Raw genomic sequence first — 20866 nt, 5'->3', positions numbered from 1 at the left:
ATGGTTGAAATTGCAAATCACAAGGAAATTTTTTGTGCCAATAATTTTGATACTACAAACCAGATAATATTGGCAAAGACGGTTGAGGATACAAATCACATGAAAGTTGGAACCTTTTGTGCCACTATATTTTGATACTTCAAAACAGATAATATTAGCACAGATGGTTTTCCTGAGTTTAAATGCACGTAAGCAACTACAAATTCAAATGCATAAGAAAGTAACAAAATAAATCACTTATAAAAAGCGGGGAGAATGCCAGCCCTCATTACAGACACAGCTGCAATATAACAGCATACAAGAAGTCAATTCTGGAGTGTAATTATTGTAAAAAATTACAAATCACTCTCCGGGAAACTTTAATTTAGTCCTGACACTATATACAATTTCAAAGATATAAATTTTGTATAGAGCATACAGATACACTTAAAAAAGTTCTCTCAACCCTTCAGAAATTGGAAAATGAATTCCATGATACTCATATTACTGTGCACTGAATACAATATGTTATCAATCTCTTGACCCAGAAATTATTTAATACTCCGATATCATCAGGAGCTGCAAGTCTTAATTTTAATTGCCAACAAAGAATAACTGAATAAGTGATTCAAGCTCAAAAGATGTACACATTCATGTATCTACATATTTTTTTAAAGTGAGGTGTCAGTCACTGCGAGGTGACTTCAGGAAATGGTTACAAACAGGCCAGATTTACAAATCTTCTGTAAACAAAAGTAATATGACCCCCACTCATATTCCATCATAAACATGCAAATGTTACTGGAATTGGCGTCTGTTCTGATTGCCTCAACTTAGGAAATTGGCAGTCACTGCACTTTCTCCAGTTTAAAGAAACATTCAGCCTAGAGAAGAAATGTTGAAATGTTCATATTATACCAACTTCTGGAGTTAACTGAATATTGAATAAAAGAAGAATTTCTCAATATGCTCATGACTGACCCATGGGGGTCATGTCCATAGGATAACTACCCAGCACCCGCATGAATGTTGCAAATTCCTATAAATGATCAGTAAAGCATTATTTTTAGCCACTGTTCAAATTGTATTGCTTTCATAAAAATCTAAGGACTATATAATATCAACCAAAACTTGGAATATAAAATATAACTTGACACAACTACTAAAATATATATATATGAAATCTAAAAATAAAAATCCTAAGAATAATATACATTAATTGATATATGGTAAATAAGACACAATATGCTTGGATGAGATCTAGAGCTTATTGAAATGCAGAACAGATACACATCATACCTGTAGATGACCTAACGCATTTTGAGCTCGTGGATCTGCCATAGATGCTTCAAAATCAATGTAGAAGAGATAGTCAAAGTACCTGTACCATGATATCATTTATACAATTGATAATTTGTCTCAAAAGAATGCAATCATTAACAAAAAAAATTAAGAGCCTTTTCTTTAACAACAGCCACCTGGCTATAACTAAAGAAGCTTGAACACATTTTTCATTTTAATGTAAGATACTTCTGTAGTTCAGCTTCAAGTACAACCAATAATTATGATATTACTGAAGTCAGTTTCCTTCATAGTTTCTCTGACCTTGTTGGTAACATAACAGAGATATGGATAGAAAGGGAATACAAATATCCCCCACAGTTGCTATTTCTCATTTGCAGCTTGTTAATGCATTGTACCAATTGGTCATCAATCAGCTGTTGCAAGTGCATTAACTAGCCTCTAGTCAATACTTTGACGGAAGTAAATCAGAAATTTCTTTCAACAATTTTTATTAGAAGATGAATTAATAATAATTGCATATCTTAGTGTTCCATACTCTGTTAACGTTAAAAGATTTCTTGCAAAAAAATGTGCAAGAGAATTTTTTCTTTTCAACGTTTTGCACCCACTTTCATAGTCCGTAAGGAAAGAGAATCAGATAAGAGGTTAGAACACTTGTAGATCTTCATATAGATAAACCCATTCATAAGCATAAAGTGCGTTGATAACTAGCAACTGCCACCTAATTAATTAGCTGGCACTAAATAAAAATAATTACATGTCAAACATTATTAAAATATTATCTAGTTTAAACCTAAGGCTTCATCTCCAATCAAATTTGTCAGGCCTCTTTGCAACTTAACAGCCTCTCTGAGCTAGCACCTCATTGCACGGTCCTCCTTAAAAATGACAATAGAATATTTGATGCAAATATGGTGCACTGTGAATGGTGAATACTCTGCCAATGCCAGTTTCTTAGTCTCGTTCAATATCAAATTCGTATGATTACCCTGGTATACACCTCCTTTGAGGCTAGCTGCAGCTCCTTCATGGCAACCATTACCAGAGTCAAAAACATGATAGAAGGATGATATTAGAAGTGACTATCCCTTGGAAGTAAGCTCCAATTGCTAAAAGTGTTGCTGAAGTCAACCTGTATTAGCATGCTTTTTAATCTTCACGTCCTGGAGAGCATATTTAATGCCTACTGAATCTGCCCATTGAATCTGTGGGATGGTCAGTAGAAGGAAAAAGATATAAACTCATGGCACAGAAAAATGTTCACCTTCACTAAGATATGTGGAGAATTTGGCTTAAGAAAACAAAGGTAACATAATGAATCTCACTCTTGGAGCCAAATTGATTTTAAATTTTTATATTTATAGAAGACAGAAACAGCATTTTGAGCACAGCTCTGAGATCAAAATACCTGGACCCCATTGATCCAAGTGAATTTCCAAAACAATCCATACTTATGATATCAAGCAGGCTGCAGAATTCCTTTAATAAAAATTTAGATCCTTCACTTTAGACTAGCAGAAATGTAAGTGAATTCATATTTACCAGATAGAAAAAATTAAATTCATTTGGGAGGTCAAATTTTTTTGGAAATTCAGAACTTAAAAAATCAGTTAGCTTTTTTTAAGAACAGAAATGTCAGGATAGAATCAGACAGATCCATCTGGTCCAAAAAATCTGGATCTGTTCAGATTTGGTAACTATGGTTTAAGTTATTCACAAAAGCCAAGTATGAAACCTGAGTTAGGAACAACTGGAAAACAAATGATATGGCCCTTTTCTAGAAATGACTTACAAACATACATTTTCATTTGGAAAATGAAGGCTTTAAGGGAAAACTAAACATTCTATCCCAACTCCTAACCTCTTTCAGAATTCCCCAGTGAAATGGAGAGAATTCTCATCTGGATAGCAGCCAAAAATGAATCTTATTTGGCTCACTTCATTTATTTATAGGGTCTCAGTCCCATTTTTGGTAGTATTGGATGCAGGTGTTTGTGAGGTGGTGACAAGTATGGAGGCCACCTTTACCCTGTACAACTCCCGGCAACAGTTGGCTTTTGTTGGTGATATTTTGGAGAAGCAGCTGAAATGCATTTTCAAACATGGTGAAGATGCGTTCATTCAGGTTGTGACAATGCTGTTGGGGGAGAGAGACCATGCACAATTACAGGACTCTGTCAATGCAGTGACCATGGTCCTAGCGTAGGGTTTGGAATTGGGAGAGAGGAAAGATGTTCTGGTTGAAGTCATTAGACAGTGTGTGGAGGATGACTAGTTGGGTGGCTTGATGGAACTTTTGGCGATGGCAATGCCAGGGGGGCTGGTTTTGATGTTGGCGAAGGGTTGGACATTTATGGTATTCACGAACTGCATGAATTGGTCCCCTACATATGCTGGCGTTTTGGTCTGGATAGAGATGAGCGGCAGGCAGAGGCAACCATTGCATGGGACTCTCAAGCTGTTTCTGAGAGAGGAGCTGGAGGTCCGGTGCCCTATGGCAACCAATTCTGCAAGGGGTGATGCTGTGAAGCCGAAAGTGAAAGGAAAGGGCAAGAGGAAGTTGATAGGGAAGAGAAGGGTCAAGATGTACACAGTGGAGTGTGTAGGTGATGGTAAAGAGACAGGTGGTGGTGGTTGTGGCAATGCTGATGAGGGGCCGAGCGGCTTTGCCCTAAATGTGCCCTAGTTTTGTTCTACATGGCGAGGTTGTGGATGATGTTTTTGTGGGTTTCCTTTATGATGGTTTTGTTTATATATAGAGTCTTGTACATTTATGGCTGTTATTTTCTCTCTGCTACATGTAAGTAGTGTAGGTTTTGGTGTCTTTTGTATGGGCGATGCTTGGGTGGGTTTTGGGGCTCATGGTCTCTGGTTTGTAATGGATGATTAGGGTCCCATTTTGCTCAATTTTTGTTCGAATTATATAATCTTGGCAAATTTTGTAAGAATGCCAAAGTATTAGTAGTCTAGTGGTGGAGTCTTGGAAGCTGTAAAAGGGTTTTTGGATGGTGGTGTCTGATTCATCAAACTTTTTGTAAATCTGCAATGTAAGCTCTTATTCCAATATAATAATAAATAAAATATTATAACCGATCAAAAAAATAATAATAATTTGACACACTTGGAAATAAAGGAACAGACATATTTGTCAAAACACTTTGCTTGCTTGGAACACCTTTTTTAGCTAAATTGGAAATTGAAATTTCCAAATTGGTGATGAGCCAAGCTTCAGCAGAATCACTAAAGAAATGCCTCTTCACTGCTCGGGAGATGTTTTAAAGAAATAGGAGAATATGAGTTTGCCTCCTGTTATTGGTACTGTTGGGTTCAACCATCCCCCTCAAAAGAAGAATCTTGCCAAATGGGTTCCTCCAGTTCAAGAATGAATTTTGATGTCGCTTCCAAAGGCAACCCAGGGCACTCTCTTTTGAAGAAATAAGAGAATATAAGTTTGTCTCCTATTATTGGGACTGTCGGGTTCAACCATCCCCCTCAAAAGTGGGATCTTGCCAAATGGGTTCCTCCACAAGAAGGCGTGTTCAATTTGAATTTTGATGGTGCTTCCAAGGGCAACCCAGGGCCCTCTATTTTGAAGAAATAGGAGAATATCAGTTTGCTTCCTGTTATTGGGACTGCCGAGTTCAACATCTCACTCAAAAGAGGAATCTTGCCAAATGGGTTCCTCCACAAGAAGGCATGTTCAAGTTGAATTTTGATGGCACTTCCAAGGGCAACCCAGGGCCCTCTAGAGCAGGTTGCGTAATACGGGACTCCAATGGAAACATGATACGGGCCACATCCAAGAAACTCATGCCTAGGACCAATAACAAAGATGAAGCTTCAACATTCACTTCAACTTCCAATTGCTACAGTCGTGCATGATTGATTCAGTTGTCACTGAAGAGTACTTGATAGCAATTATCTTATGAACCATCAAATTGGAAGATAAATAACATTTATGTGAAGCTTGAACAATCCTAGATTGACTTATATCCCATTTAATCCAACATTGCTACTATAAAGGCAACACAGTGGCAGGCTTCCTTTCAAATTAAGGAATCAATAGCAGGGCAAACATTGTAGTTGGCAATAATGTTTATTTATAGCAAGGCCTGGCCACTGCATGGAATGAAATTCCCCCATCTCATCAATAATTCTGATGCACTCCCATCATCGAATTTCCACTGCAGCATGCTGATCTGATCAAAATTCCTAATGGTTCTTTCAGCTCCAAGGTGATCAAGCTTGAGGATGACAATTAGTTATGGTATATAGTGTCTTTCCTGCCCAAATCATAGAGGCTTACATATAAACATAGGAAGTCTACAAATATCGGTAATGTTTTTACTGTTTAGTTGACTTAGCCTGCTCTTCAGCCCTTTTTTGTATAAACTAAGTTTGTATGGCATCTTGTTACCCCATGTTTTGGGGATGGGGTAGAGCGGGGACAAGGGGATGCATTTTGGGGACAGGGACAAGAGGGAGCCATTTTTGGGGGGGCAGCAAGGGATGGCTATTAAAAAAATAGAAAAAAATTTAAAAATAATAAAATATAGAAAATTTCAGATATTCATATGATAGCCTTCATAAGGCAACCACCATATATACATCATAGAACCTTATCACACAATATTGAAGTTCAATTGATATTTTCATTTCATAGAATAAATGAGAGCAATCTGGTGTATAAATTTCAATGGTGCTGTTGATTGACCACAACAAATATTGTTCATCTCCTTTTGGTTTTCTGTTTTGACCAATTATTTATCTGAAACGTAACAATCTCTCTTTCGCCCCCACTGATTTGATTTTCTCTGCAGTTTTGGCAAAATAATAACACCCACTTCAATATCCATACAATAAATATTATAAAAATCAGGTGTAATTAGTGAAGAATCAGACAGACAAGCATGCAGTGTTGATCAAAAAGTTTAGCGTCTAGACAAGGGTAATTGAAATTAATAGAGAAAAGGTCATTTATAAAGTCATCGCCTATTTATGGAATTTCAGCATTAGAGTTTCTCTTTAAAAGCCAGCTCCATCCGTTCTTCCTGAGGATTCACAGTCATGGCCAATGTCAGTGCTTTAGCTCTATGGCATTGGCTGGCTGTTTGGATTTCCGATTTGGTATGCTCCCCATATAAATGAGGCAAAACCCCAAAAGGCCAGTGCCAGGGCAAGACCCTTCTCCCTGCTGAAATTCTCATGATATATTAATAACTGCTAACACTTGTGTCACTGGAATAAACACAATTTTGAGGATACCACCTAACAGAGAAAACACTAGAAAGATGTCTCCAAATACCCTTTTATTTCTTTTAGTTTTTTGTAAAAAAAATTAACTTTCCCCTTGCTGTGCCATTGGGGATGGCTAGCTGTCACCTGGACATTTCCAGTCGTTTTGGAGACATACCTGAAATATTTCCATTTTTTTTTTGGATTTTGGGGACAGTCAGGGACGTTTCTGAGGCATCCCTGCATCCCCCGGATGTTTCCACCCCCTGGGATGGCTCACTTTTGGGTGGGTATGCGTCCCCAGGTAACATAGCTGAGATGTATATGCTCTCGCCTGTTAATAGGGTGACCTGGTTGAGTAACTAAATGTAATACTCTTTTGATATTCATGATATATATAAAATGGAGAGCCCTTACACCTCACTTGACTGATTAAAAAAAACTTGTTGATATCCGGGAAGAGCGCCTATCTAGACAGAAGTTTTTAAGGCTGGCAAAGAAACCCTATCAATAGTCTTTCCATAAGCTCTAGCTTGCTCTATAGATATAATCCTCATTCCTGATCAGTTGACAAAGACAGGTTTTCAAGGTCCATTCTCAATGTGTCTCATCTGAGATGCATAAAGAAAACATTAACCATCTCCTGCAATGCAAATTCTCCCAGGAACTCCAGCTGATATTTATATATTCCTTAAATTTAAGTAGAATCTCTCACACACGTTGATTGTTTTGGATCAATCCTGGAACTGACCAAAGAGAAGAGCGAACTTAAATTACCATTGAGGTAGCCATTTTTTATATGAATAAGGGCTTGTCCAAGAAAGCTGCTTCCAATAATGACAATAATATTAATTTATTAAATGACTAAAGTCTGAAATAACAGGTCATAAACAGGAGTCCCTGAATGATTTCTTTTTGAAGTTCGCTTTTGGTGGGGAAGATAAAGGCAATCTAAGGATGGTTGGAGGGGGTCACAGAAATAACTAAATTTGCAAGGTGATCTCCCTCTATGCCTCAGATCTCAGACATCATTCCATTAAAGCTGACATGGAAGGCGGAAGCTTTCATAAAGTGTCCTAAATCTTAAGCAAAGTTGCCAGTTTGTGTTAAGATTTGGGCGTGAATTCAGGTTCACTGGTACAGTGATTTTTTTCCCCAGGTTTGTTACGGCTGGTTTTGGCCATACTATAAATTTAAAATAATGTTTTAAAACACATATAAATAATATTAATATATTAATATAGATCTTTAAATATAACAGATCAGAAAATGGATACACAAATATAAACATAAATGAAAATAATTTAAGAAATATATTACCGATGAGTTTAATTTTATCTATTCATTATAATATATTAATATTGCATTTATTAATATTAACAAACAATATAGAATTCTACTTAGCTCGCAATATTCTCTGAATGTACAATGAAAATAGGTGGTTATTACAAGCTCTATTTTTATTTTGAAAAACAATTAAGATATTTGAGACACTTTCCTAGCCTTTTTCTTTATGTAAGGCTGCAAATGGAAAAAACATAAAATCATATACCCTCTCTCCCAAAACCTCTGATGCCACTACTACAACCAGCATTACTGCCCTTCTAGTAAAATCATATCACATGATACATACATCATTTGGCATGAAGCTGATGATAATTATTATACTAATCAAAACAAAATATGAGGTGCACAAGGTTGCCCAAAAAGAATACTAATCTCCATAAAAAGACATCAATTTTCTATTTTGCTCCTATCTTCAATTCATACCACACATCTTTATAAAGCTTAATCTGTTCACAATCAACAGTACAGAGGTTGCATCATTTAGTTTTATGTGAGTGCAGCAGGCATGGCAATAGAGGTGAACAATCTTAAAGATTACATCTATTTCAGTTTTATTATACCAGACTCATGCCCTACAGTGTCTTTTAAGTTATTACATTATAAATTTGTTCATTTCTTTGAGCAGGTTTGCCAAGGGCAGTGTCCAGGTGACCTGGTATGCCTGTGACAAACACCAAGCTATTCAGGCCATGCCCATGTCAGACATCCAGGGAACACATCCCTGAACCTGTTCAGGCTAGGTTCAGGGGCCAGGGGTGGGCAGTGAACCTGATAAGTTAGGTCATAATCTAACCCCTTAAAGCAACATCAACCAGCTTGGAGCTCCTTGTTGGTGATTGGAATAATAAGAAAAAAAAAAGCTGTCTAGATAGGTGTCTAGGAAAACAAGTCAATTTGACGACCTAATTGAAGAGAGGATTGATGTAATCTACTGAAAGGTGAGGCATCATCTTGGTACACTTGAGCCAAAAACATCAGCTATACTTTTCCTACCTTAACTAATTACCTATTTGAATTGGATGATTAAGGAAGCACCCTTTGCTGGTATGGAAAGCCTGCTTCACAGATAAAGAATCAACAAACTTGGATCAAGGAAAATGACCCACAGAGGGGCTGCATTTCATTCATGCCCTTCATTATAAGATTATTCCTAGCCCATTATCAACTCTCCTGCATGATAATTCAGTTTTCAAGTGTTCCAGAGATCGACTGAGATAAGAGAATTTTGGGAAGGATGGAGACAATTGTTTGGCAACAGTTAGGGTACCCTGATGCTTTATCACAGATACTTCAAGCACTCATCATGCAATTCATGAACTATCAACTGACATGCATGCTACTGCACATCCACTAGGACCTGAACACTGATCATCATGGGTTGGTGATCATCTGGATATGTATGCTATGGAGAGCCATCTCGGTAAGCAATGACAGTAAATTATTTCTGTTTCTTCTAAATCTCATCATCTATGAAGCATGTTTTCAAACCGTCAATCCCAGACTTAATCACATTGTCGCCAATCCTTATAAATGCAATTCAGATATCTAGCCTCTAGCAGGAATATTCGATACTGCTTGCATTAGGAAGTGCGAGCATAACCTTTGTCGTAGTTCATCAACCTTCTGCAAACTGTGAATACCCCAACGCACACAACCTCTTGGGGCAGTTTAGTGTATTTCCGTCTGCTCAATGTTGTTGCCTGAGCCCTGTTGGAGACAAAGGCTAAGGTGATATCTCCTCCCAGATCGGCCCGTCTGTCTTCCCGTGGTATCTGACTTAACTTTACAAACCTCTACTAATCTCAGGTAATGACTGCTAAAGAAAGTCCGCAGTATACATTACAACCACGGTTACAATAATAGTCGCCCAATATGGATATTTACTCCAACTATAATAGTAATCACAAGTATTGCCCACGGCAGGTGTAAACAATGGATGCTGAATAGGAATTGGGCCCATAGAATAATTATCACACTGAGAATATTAGTCTTGCTCTTATTCTTCGAATGACAATATATAACTGAACTCTGTAGAATGAATACTTGGGCCGACAAAGATATGAGCACTTTAATAACTGGAAAGATGATTAGCCTTCACAAGACCCTTATGCCAGCTTCAGACATACCCACCAAATAGCATAAAATTCAACTCCCATATATTTATGCCAGACTCAGAAATAAACTCAAAAGCAAAAACTATATGACTACTGAATCTGACAGTAAAACTTATAAGCAAATTTGTCTCTAACAGAAACTTCACAAATACGGCTCAGATGTAGACTCTATCACGAATCCACCCCTTTGGAAGAACTAGGGTTTCGTCCAGCCCTTCTGTCAAACTCTTGAAGGTTTTCGTCTCCAGAAATCATAAGCCTTTTATTAAATCCTCAGCATGCCTCCTACAATCCCAAGAACCTCCTTATAAAGATCTCCAAGAAACATCTAGAAGCTTAGGACAACTAGAGACTTTATTTAACAAGCGACATATTTTATTATTTTCACCATAGTTGAACTACTCGCAACTCGGCTCGACTCGCCAAGCCCCTAGGAAAAAAACTTGGGGAAACTCGAGAAAAACTCGGGAAAAACTCGGCAACTTAAAAACACGCTTAAACTTAGTTAAAAATGCATTTTTTTTGCAAAATTTAATGAGAAGATGCATCCAATGAGTCAATAAATGATAACACAAAAGAAACAGCATCCTCATGAGGAATGCTGATGGCTGGAAGCCTGGAAGCAAAATAGTAAATTACTAAATAGTTTTGGTAAAAACAAAAGTAAATACATCATTACAAATTACAATTACAACTTCCTCTTCCCAGCTCTAGCAAATAAATGGGGAGAGGTAGAACTAGAGGGTCTAGACTGTCTAGTCGTATAAGTCTATTGTGGGCGTGACTGTGCCTCCTCGCTTGGTATGGCTGATTGAGACTCATCCTCCATCTTGGATGAAGCTATGTCTCCACCTGCTTCTAGCACTGGCAATGAATCCTCATCCTCATCCTCATCCTCCTCAATGTCATCCAGCCTGAAACCAAATCCCCCCCCCTCCTCCATAGCCTGCCTCTCCAAATCAGTGATGCCATTTTCGGTTAAGGCAAACAGGCTGGCAAGTTTTTTTAACGAACTCGTTGAGTTTTTGGCAAAAACTCGGCGAGTTTTCTGGCGAGTAGAAGTCACATCTACTCGCCAGGCTCAAAAACTCGGTGAGTGTGAGTTTTTGACACTCCCCGAGTTTTCGGCGAGTGTGTCATCTATGATTTTCACTTTATTTTATAATTAAATTAATTAATTAAAGTCATCCTTGTGAAATAAAGATTTATATTGGAAAACTTATTCAATTAATTTAATTAAGGCAATTTATTAAAACTTGGGGACATTACAGTCCTTCCAGCCCAAACATTGCTTGTCCTCAAGCAATTCTCTGCTGCACCACCAGGATCCCAAACCAGCCATAAGATGAACACTATATCACCCTGCTGCTCCACTCTGAAGCAACCAGCAGTGCTGAAACCTGCAACTCTGTTATTCATGCCACCAATGCCAAATGTCCATCTAAATCTGAATGAATTTCCATGGATGTGAAAAATGATCATCCTAAGTTCATAGTCAATCCTGACAATACATCACATGCTGCTGTTATAATTCAGAACAGCATCTAACCGACTTGGAACCACAAAGGATGATGTGAGCTTATCAATAAGCCAACCTCCAATAAGAAAAGGATGATACCAACCTCCCCAACTCCTCCAATCAGCTGCTGTCCCTAAAAGACAAACTGAAATCTCTGTGGTCAGCAATACATAACAGCTACCTAACCCAATGTGTGGACTACAACCGAATGAATCAGGGTTGAAATGCTTCTCTTTATGTGCAATTCATCGTGCCATATACTAAAGATCAGCTGAAACTTATCCACTCCAAGTGAGTGCCACTCAACATGAAGAACATTGATCATGCACATCTCATATCCTGAAGCTCCATACTCCAATAATATATCATGAGGGAGAAATGTATCAATGGCTTCTCCAAGTGTGTTCACATGCTTAAACAAAGCTGAATCAGTGATGCCACCATCCATGTACACTCCTTCATATGCTGGTCCAAAAGATATACTCTCCACCATGTGAGCCTCCAGTACAGATAACTCCTCAATCTGTCCTCGAATGACCAAAGGTCCAACCGCCAATTTGCTTATGCTGCCCTCTACATGAGTAGGTATAACACTAGTGGCTGATCCACCAAGTGTGTGCTCTACTATCTCATCTTCATCTATGTTTTAAGCCTTCAATGGGTTCTCTAAAAGAATTATCTCCTGGTCCTCATGATGTATACAAACAGAAATTTCTGAACCATACCTCTTTTCATGTCCACACAAACCTGAATGTTCCTCTTGTAAGTGCTGTTTTGCTTGGGCAGTCAACCACTTGGACTTCCTATCTCTTTGTAGCCATCCATCACGCGTACTTTGTGACTTCTTTACATCCTCTAATTTATGATGTACAAAATCAGAACCTTTGTGGCTTGAATCGTCAATACATTCCTCACAAAATTTGGGTGCCCATATTGGAAGACTCCTCAATACCATCATCCTCATGTGAAGTGGCTGCTATCTCATGATTATGCAATGACGAGGGATTGTTGTTTCCAAGCAAAAAATCAAAATGGCAGTCATACCTTTCCATAGTGTCCTCACGAGCCTCAAACGATTCTTCCTTCTTTGTTGAAGGTTTCTCATCAAGTGCTGCTCCAAGAGATGTCTCTAACTGAAAATTACATGCTTCAAGCTTGATTCGAGGGTCCATCCTCTTGGCTGTCATGTTCATAGGTGTGCCATTAATTTTTGTTGTCCCAAAGTGTGTACCGCACCAAAACCCATCCTCCTCAAGATTGCCAACTGCCCCAACTGAAGTACTTCTGTCAACAATTGGAAAATCAGAATTTTCTTTTAGGGCAGCACCATGTCCAATCAAGAAATCACACTCTTCACGATGAGATGTCAAAACACAAGAAGATCTCTTCCATTCTGAATCAAGGATAATTTCTTCCCCAATTGCACCACTATCATCCCTTGATAGCCCACAAGGAGTATCAACAATCTTTTCTCCTTTGATCATAGTTTGAGCCTTCATTGCAACTTCTTCACTAAGAGGTTGCTCCTCAACAAAGGCTGGTCAAAAAGAAGCATCCAACTGAAAATTACAAGTATCTTCTTCATGGTTACAAACTAAATCCTATGAAGATCCTCCATCCCCTCTACTATGTGTTTAATTTCTACCATTCTTGCATTATTTTCCTCTTCCTTAGGTGTGGCTGCAAAAAATGATTGAATGTCTAATTCCGATGATGAAGAATGTATCAAGCTCAACTCCAAACAAGGCTCATCAACTTGATTTACTGATTCTTGAAAGGCCATTTGAGTACTCTTCAAGGAATCCATAGTAAGCTAAGCTCATAGGTAAAGCTTACCAACTTCATCTTCTTTTCTTCTTAATGCATCAAAATATATCTCATCAAGCTAGAGGAGATATATCTATCCGAAAGCAAGTGTAGGTAATCTGATTTCATCACAACCAAAGCTTCTTTGAGTACCTGTAAGTCTGCAAGAGATGGTTCTCCTTCAAGGCATTTGTGCCTCCCTTGAGTCTTCGAACAATAATCTACCATCATTTTATGAGTACCATCAAAGTGAGTTAGGGTTGCAATAATCATATCCTCATTTACCTTCAACTGACCTTTTGCATGATGCAACTCACGGGGCCTATTATCTTCATAAAACTTTTCTGATTTTTCTTCATAATAATGCCTCTTCAAATCAGCTTCCTTCATGACATCTTCTACACAATATCCATGTTTGGAAGCTTGGTCACCATCACGCTCAGTCAAGGGATCACCATCATAATAGAAAGTAGAACCATTTACATCATGCTCTTTTTCAATTGCTAATACAAAATCAGACTGTAAGGAATCTGAATTTTCAACTTTCACCCCATACTTATCAAACCACTCTTGAGTGTCCTCAATGCAAGGCTCATGAGATAACAAAAGACTGCTGGTCAAATTTAGAAAAATAGAATCATGTTCACACCTCTTCAAAGTGTCTTTGTTGTCCTTTATTGCATCTTCTTCCAATACAGGTTGCTTCTTCATAAGTGCTGGTCTATGAGAGGTGTCCAGCTGAAAGTCACACATTCTCCCAGGCTCCAGCTGCCTTAGCTGACATTAAACTGATCCATACCTGCACCTCCTTACCTGTTATGTTTTTTGCCTCCAACCAACTCCATAGTGAAGTATCAGTGACAAACCAAACATTATCAAACTGAAGGACCTTCTTGTTAGGCAATTTCTTAGTCTCTACAATCAGATCTCTAAGACAATATGCCTAATGTATTCTTCCAACGTAATCAGATGTACAAACAAGGGAAATCAATCCCACTATGAGCTGTCATACCTTGCATGTAGCAGGAATCTGAAGATTGGATTGATTCTTGCTTGTCCATATCTTCATGTGACTGAAGTGAACTTGTGAATGTGGCTTCATGCTCCTTAAGGCTTCCACCTATTTGGCTAGGAGTCCAAACTTCTAGACACGTTGACTGATTTTTGTATTTTCCATGATCATTTGTAGGCTGCAACTCACAAGCAATTAATTCCTCTTTCTTTTCCATCCTTTCTTCAATGGTGACTTCTGAGTTTTCTTCTTTCAAGAACATTCCTACTGGCTTCAGCTCTTTACTCTTCTCATTCATTTCAATTTTCTCCGTCCAACTTGTCTTTAAGACAATACTCTGATTCATCATACTCAGAACCTGTGTCTTTAGTAAAATCCTCAAGCCTTTTAACCTTTCCATCTCCACAAGCATCAAGTCCTCCTTGACCAGACACAATTTGACCTTCTTTTGACTTTGATTGGGATTCTGATTCTGATTCAAAATTCATTTCTTCTTTCCTTTTTCTTATGTAGTACTTGTCAAAAGATTTGATGGCTTTGATATTCTCAGGTTAACCTGAGTATTGATCAAGAACTCTGATAATCTCCTCATTCACGGGTATAATATTTCCTGTCAGACTTAGATATTCTTGGAAGGTTAAAAGATCATTATACTTTTGATAACTTTTGTACCATCTAGCGATTTTAGAAGCTGCAATTTCATTGTCCTTTTCTTCCATTCCCGTGATCAATCTAAGTACCCCACAGGCTGGCATAATTCTAGCTTTGATACCACTGAAATATCCCTGGCTTACTTTGTAACAGATTTTTTTGACAATATATTTATAAGCAATATATGTGCTATAATGTACTACAGAACATTTAATTAGATATGGTAACTCAAATCATCACCACTTCAGGAAAATTAAGATAAGGCTAGTTGTAATCAGATGACATTCAATTAAATTGTTCTATTTACTGCTAAACCGGAGAATCACATCTTCAATTAACATTGTTTATAATAGCTTACAGATCAGACTATTGAGACTCCTTGTGAATGCCTATTGTACACTCTTCTAATATAGAACCATCAATCCGAAACTTAATCACATTGTCGCCAATCCTTATGAATGCAATTCAGATATCTAACCTCTAGCAGAAATATTCAATATTGCTTGTGTTAGGAAGTGTAAGCATAAGCTTTGTTGTAGTTCACGAACCTTGTGCAAACTATCAATACCCTGGCACACACAACCTCTTGTGGCGCTTCAATGGATTGTCAATGCTTTACAATTTTTAGTCGTCCACATCTTTCCTAGTCTATATAGTTGTATTTCCGTCTGCTCAATGTTGTCACCTGAGCCCTGTCGAAGACAAAGGCGAAGGCGATATCTGCTCCTAGATTGGCTTGTCGGTCTTCCCGTGGTATCTAACTGAACTTTACAAACCTCTACTACTCTCAAGTAATGACCGCTATAGAAAGCCCACAATATACATGACAACCATGGCTACAACAATAACTGCCCAATATGGATATTTACTAATTGCAAGTATTGCCCATGGATGTTGAATAAGACTTGGGGCCACACAATAATATCACACTGACAATATTAGTCTTGCTCTTATTCTTCGAATGACAATATATAACTGAACTCAGTAGAATGAATACTTGGGCCAACAAAGATATGAGCACTTTAATAACCGTTAAGATTATTACCTTCACAAGACCCTTACGCCAGCTTTAGTCATACAGACCAAATAGAATAGAATTCAACTCCCATATATTTATGCCAAACTCGGAAATAAACTCAAAAGCAAACACTATATGAATACTAAATCTAATAGTAAAACTTATTTGCGAATGTGTCTCTAATAGAGACTTCGCAAATTTGGCTCAGATGTAAACTCCGTCACGAATCCACCCCTTTGGAAGAATTAGGGTTTAATCTAGCCCTTCTATCAAACTCCTGAAGGTTTTTGTCTCCAGAATTCATAAATTGTTTTTTAAATCCTCAGCATGCCTCCTACAATCCTAGGAACCTCCTTATAAAGACCTCCAAGAAATGTCTAGAAGCTTAGGCCAACTAGAGACTTTATTTAATAAGTGGCTTATTTTATTATTTTATTATTTTCACATTATTTTATAATTAAATTAATTAATTAAAGTTATCCTTATGAAATACAGATTTATTTTGGACAACTTAATCAATTAATTTGAGTAAGTCACTTTCTTAAAGGTTGGGGACATTACATGTTATATGGTTAGAGGTTGTTACTCGTTTTTGTATTTGCCAATATTAGTCAGTCTGCTGAGATGAGGATGCAACTCTCTGTTTGGGATCTTATGGATGTACAGATGCCATGCTTTTGCTTGCAACATGATATAATACTCTTTACATAGGTTAAAAACACACATTGCAGATGGAACTAACAATTTAACCTTAATCAAGTACAATAAATTACTTACTTTGCAGCACCAGTGTTACTATCATCAACTACCCGCAAAGGTCGCTTTCTTTGAGGTCTACTTTCTATCTGCCAAGATATAACAGAAATTCTTTTTGAGTCAAACTGCCAATCAGATAAAACATACAATCGTCTAAATGGGAAAGAAAGGCAGCAACCCAAGCTCTTCCCTAAGAGGATCTATTCCCGTTCTCATTTACCAGTTATATCACTTATTGGTTTCTGTAAAATTGTACAAAATATTTAGTGAGACTAGGAAAATTAAATCGTTAAACAGCTAACCAGACTAGAAAGGTGTATTTTATATATCTGAAAATAAAAAACCTTTGTTAGATTGATATTTCTCAGAGCAAATACTGCAAGTGCCTTGAAAAGTACTCCAGGTCCTTCCTCGAGCGTGAACATGATGCTTGTCTAGCAAAGCAAAAGATATACATATTTCAATGCTAGCGAACAAAAGCAGTAAACAAATTGAAACTGTATTTATTATCAGAATGAATATAAATAATCCAATAACACCATAGGAGAAAGTGCACAAGTCAAGAAAAATCACCTTGAATGGCCTGTCAATTCTTGGAATTATTGGTTCTCTGGCCAACATCAAAAAGCGAGTAACATTGTCTGAATCATCCTGCATGGACAATTATATATCAAAAAAAAATGTCTATAGGCAGATGCCTTCCAGTCATATTATGTATCATGTAATATTACTGTTCATTGATAATGACTTGCCTGAATCCCATTGGCAACAATGTCAAGGCCATAAATCTCAGCAGCTCGGGCACTTGCAACAGCCCCCGTGTCTCGGAGATTATTTGCAGCTATGAACTGCAGATTCATGTAAACTAAAACAAAATTAGAACATAAAGTAATTAATGATTCTTTAAGCAAATTATGCAAGGGTATTTTGTTTGATTCTTTACTTAGATTTTGAAAACTGATGAACATATCACACTGTAGTTTTCAAGATCAAAAACAAAAGATTGAAAAGCTTGCAAAATTTAGTTTTCAATTATTCAATAGAACACAATGCCAGTTTCTATCTCTGCAAAGTTCACCAAAGAGTGATGATGGAGAATGATACTACCTGGGCTGCACCTGCTGTATCATCTACTGCTTCACGTATAACACCCAAAGCACTCAGTGTATGCTCACATTGAGAGAGTGCCTGTCAAGAACTTTAGCTGTCAAACTCAAACAGATGATGAAATAAAAAACTAGAAGAAACAAACCCCTTGTAAACCACAAAAGCTTCACCTGTGGATGGCTTAGAACACGCTTGATCTCTTCCTTCTTCACCCCAGAAAGTGCTAAAAGGCAATGATGAACTGCTAGCTGCACTTCACCCACAATATGCAAGCGGTGGCGAAGAAGTAGATCATAATTACGGTGAATGCTGCCTCCAAGGGAATTTTCAATGGGCAACACTGCTCTGTCTACGAGCCACAGTTCAACAGCCTGCCAAAACAGAGAAAAAAATATTAGCTTATGCAATCACAATTTACCATCTTTGTTGGTAAAGAAATTATGACGCAGTAAGAGCCCAGTCCTCTGATCTGCTCCAAAAGAGTTCAAAATAACAAAAAGAAAAGTAGTAAGGTAAGAATGCAGGAACTATAAAGCAATTTGTCTGGGGGAGGGTTCTGAATTCTGTGCAGCTAATAAGGGAGTAAAATTTTGTTCAGTAAAACCCAAACCTAAATGTCAAATACATACAACCACTCCATTAAATGCCAAGATGAGGCATGCAGGGATCTTGAACCCAAAATAACAGTTTAGTTTTGTGCAAATAGCTTTGTGAGACATTGTGCATCCATTCGATAGTTTGCCAAGCTACTTGTAACCGACGAGCTTACTTCAATTGTCTCCCTCAATTAAGTACCATGTAAACTATGTACACACCTGAAATGCAGCTTCAAACTGTTCACAAGGTACTGCCTCACAGTGTGGATAAGCTTTCATTGCAGCTGCCTCACTGTATGCTCCAGGAACTCCCTAAACTCCAAACAAAACCACAAGTCTCAATACCTTGAAAAATTGATTATGAATAAGAATCATCAGCATAATCTACAGCAATTTTCCAAATCACTGGGCCATAGCTCTTAAACAAGTTGGTCTCGTTAAACCTGAAAAACAAATGCGACCTATAATTCTTGCCAGGCTATTGGTCCAACAGTTCAAAATAGAAAAAAAAATATCTTTAGTTGAAAACCAAACCTATCTTTCTTTAAGTATTACATATTAAAAACCAATTAGTCAAACGTTAGGAGTATTCAACCAAATATTTCCACGGATAGCATTTGTGAGACATTAGGCAAGATTCTCCCAATCCTCGTGGACATAATTTCAGCAAAGAGGATCGATTATGAACCCCTCAAACATACATTGAAATGCCAACCAATATCATCCTCGTCTATGCAATGCATCCTAATCAATTGGATTCATATTGAAAGTTACAATTTTTAGCTGGCGCCCCAAATCAGTTACGCCACAAGGTATATCATAATTTCAGATAAACTATGGCATAGATTACTCCATACCGGAATCCTCTGTCTGTACGACTCCGTATGCACGAAATTCATTAAATTCAACAAAGATAATTTACACACACTAAGCAATAGATCACATCTTACCTGATAGGCCACGCGGACCTGAGATCCATGGCTGGGCGGCGTAGCGAGATCTGTTACAGACAGAGGCCCTGCATAAAACCACAATCTCTGAGAATTGACAGAAACTTCGAAAACTATAAAAAAAGGATTTTTCAGGCCAAAACCGAAATGGGTACAGAAACAAATCATTGAAAACGCAAAAAAATTAACTGGGTAGAGAGACCAAATCTCTAGGAGCTGTCGTCGCCGCCAAATCAACACTCCCATTGTCATTAACGTCAACAGACTGTAAGTCGACAGAAGATGATGGGTTCTGATCCTGGATTTGGATAGTCATCTGGACTGAGAAAACTGAACTGCGACTGTGTTTTGATGACTTCCGTGGCAGATTTCTCCACGATTTCATTGTCTGCCTTGGAATTTCCGTCAATTGACGCAATCTAGGCTTCAGAGAAGCATTGGGGAGTCCCAGAGCGGGAGAAGATTGACACAATTTAGAAGCCATTTTCAATCCAGGATTCCAGTACTGATGCTCCGACACAGTTTAGGACATTTTCACGTCGAATGACGTGATTCAAAAGAGCAGCCTGACGACATTCTTCAGGTACAGGTCTTTCGTTTCCTTTTATTTGAATTCTAGCCTATTTTTAGGTATCTCATTCTTTTCTGTCGTTATGATTAAAAATTAAAAATTAACTGAATTAAATGTTAAAATTTAATTGAAAAGTTATAAATAAAAAATTTGCAATTTACCTATTTCTTTTTGTAAGGGTTTATATCAAATTTAATTGTACTACTAAAAAAGATTTTTGTGGGTTTATTTAAAATCTATTGATACATTTTATTTTTGAAAATGATTGGGGAAGAGTACCGGAATCATGGTCCAATTCACTCCTTTTTCCTTCAATTCTTTAATTATCAACTTTAAAGAAATTAAATAAATGATAACTAAAAGTTCATTTATGAATTTCACATGTACTAATGGCATTTTAATCCCACTAGGTAGTTAGAATTTTTGGACTTTAATTAGAGGAGTTGAGCAAATTTATTGATACTCATATGACACTACTATTGGGACATATATGCATAAATATCGGTCATTTTTGAGGTGGTTGTAGTGCACATTTATTGGAGCATCTTTAAGTAGGTGTGGGGCCACACTTTGAAATCTGATGTACCATTTAGAATCTATGAATGCATGAAATTAAGTGTGATTTATTTTTTATAAATTATTTTTTAATTTAAAAAAATTAAATATATATATTGTAATTAGAAGTGAATTTACAAAATATTATAATATGATAATAAAAAATAGAATTTATAAAATGTTGAATATGATTTAAATACAAAAGAAAAAAAAAGTGAAAAATATATTATTTTTTAATTTTAAAAATTATAAATAAAATAAAAAATAAATTATATATTATGGAATGCAAAAGGTAGCTAGGGTTTGCAGGAGGCGGCAATTTTCATTCACGAGACTGGGAGAATG

General features: G+C 37.2%; 1 protein-coding gene across 1 annotated transcript; it reads right to left on the bottom strand.

The window, feature by feature from the left end:
* Positions 1 to 447: 447 nt before the first annotated feature.
* On the bottom strand, positions 448 to 20024 carry LOC131038898 (arogenate dehydratase 1). Its single transcript, XM_057971461.2, has 11 exons — positions 19585 to 20024; positions 19396 to 19463; positions 18665 to 18757; positions 18020 to 18220; positions 17850 to 17930; positions 17495 to 17590; positions 17316 to 17393; positions 17087 to 17176; positions 16764 to 16831; positions 1279 to 1360; positions 448 to 1018 (listed from the first exon to the last, which is right to left on the bottom strand). The coding sequence occupies exons 1-11, from the start codon at positions 19877 to 19879 to the stop codon at positions 950 to 952; spliced, it is 1221 nt and encodes a 406-aa protein (XP_057827444.1). The 5' UTR covers positions 19880 to 20024; the 3' UTR covers positions 448 to 949.
* Between the last annotated feature and the right edge of the window lie 842 nt (positions 20025 to 20866).

This window comes from Cryptomeria japonica, chromosome 1, assembly GCF_030272615.1.
Source record: "Cryptomeria japonica chromosome 1, Sugi_1.0, whole genome shotgun sequence".
In the NCBI taxonomy this organism is placed as follows: Eukaryota; Viridiplantae; Streptophyta; class Pinopsida; order Cupressales; family Cupressaceae; genus Cryptomeria; species Cryptomeria japonica.
Note: the sequence above shows the minus strand (reverse complement) of the source record. Positions and strands in the feature narration are given on the sequence as shown.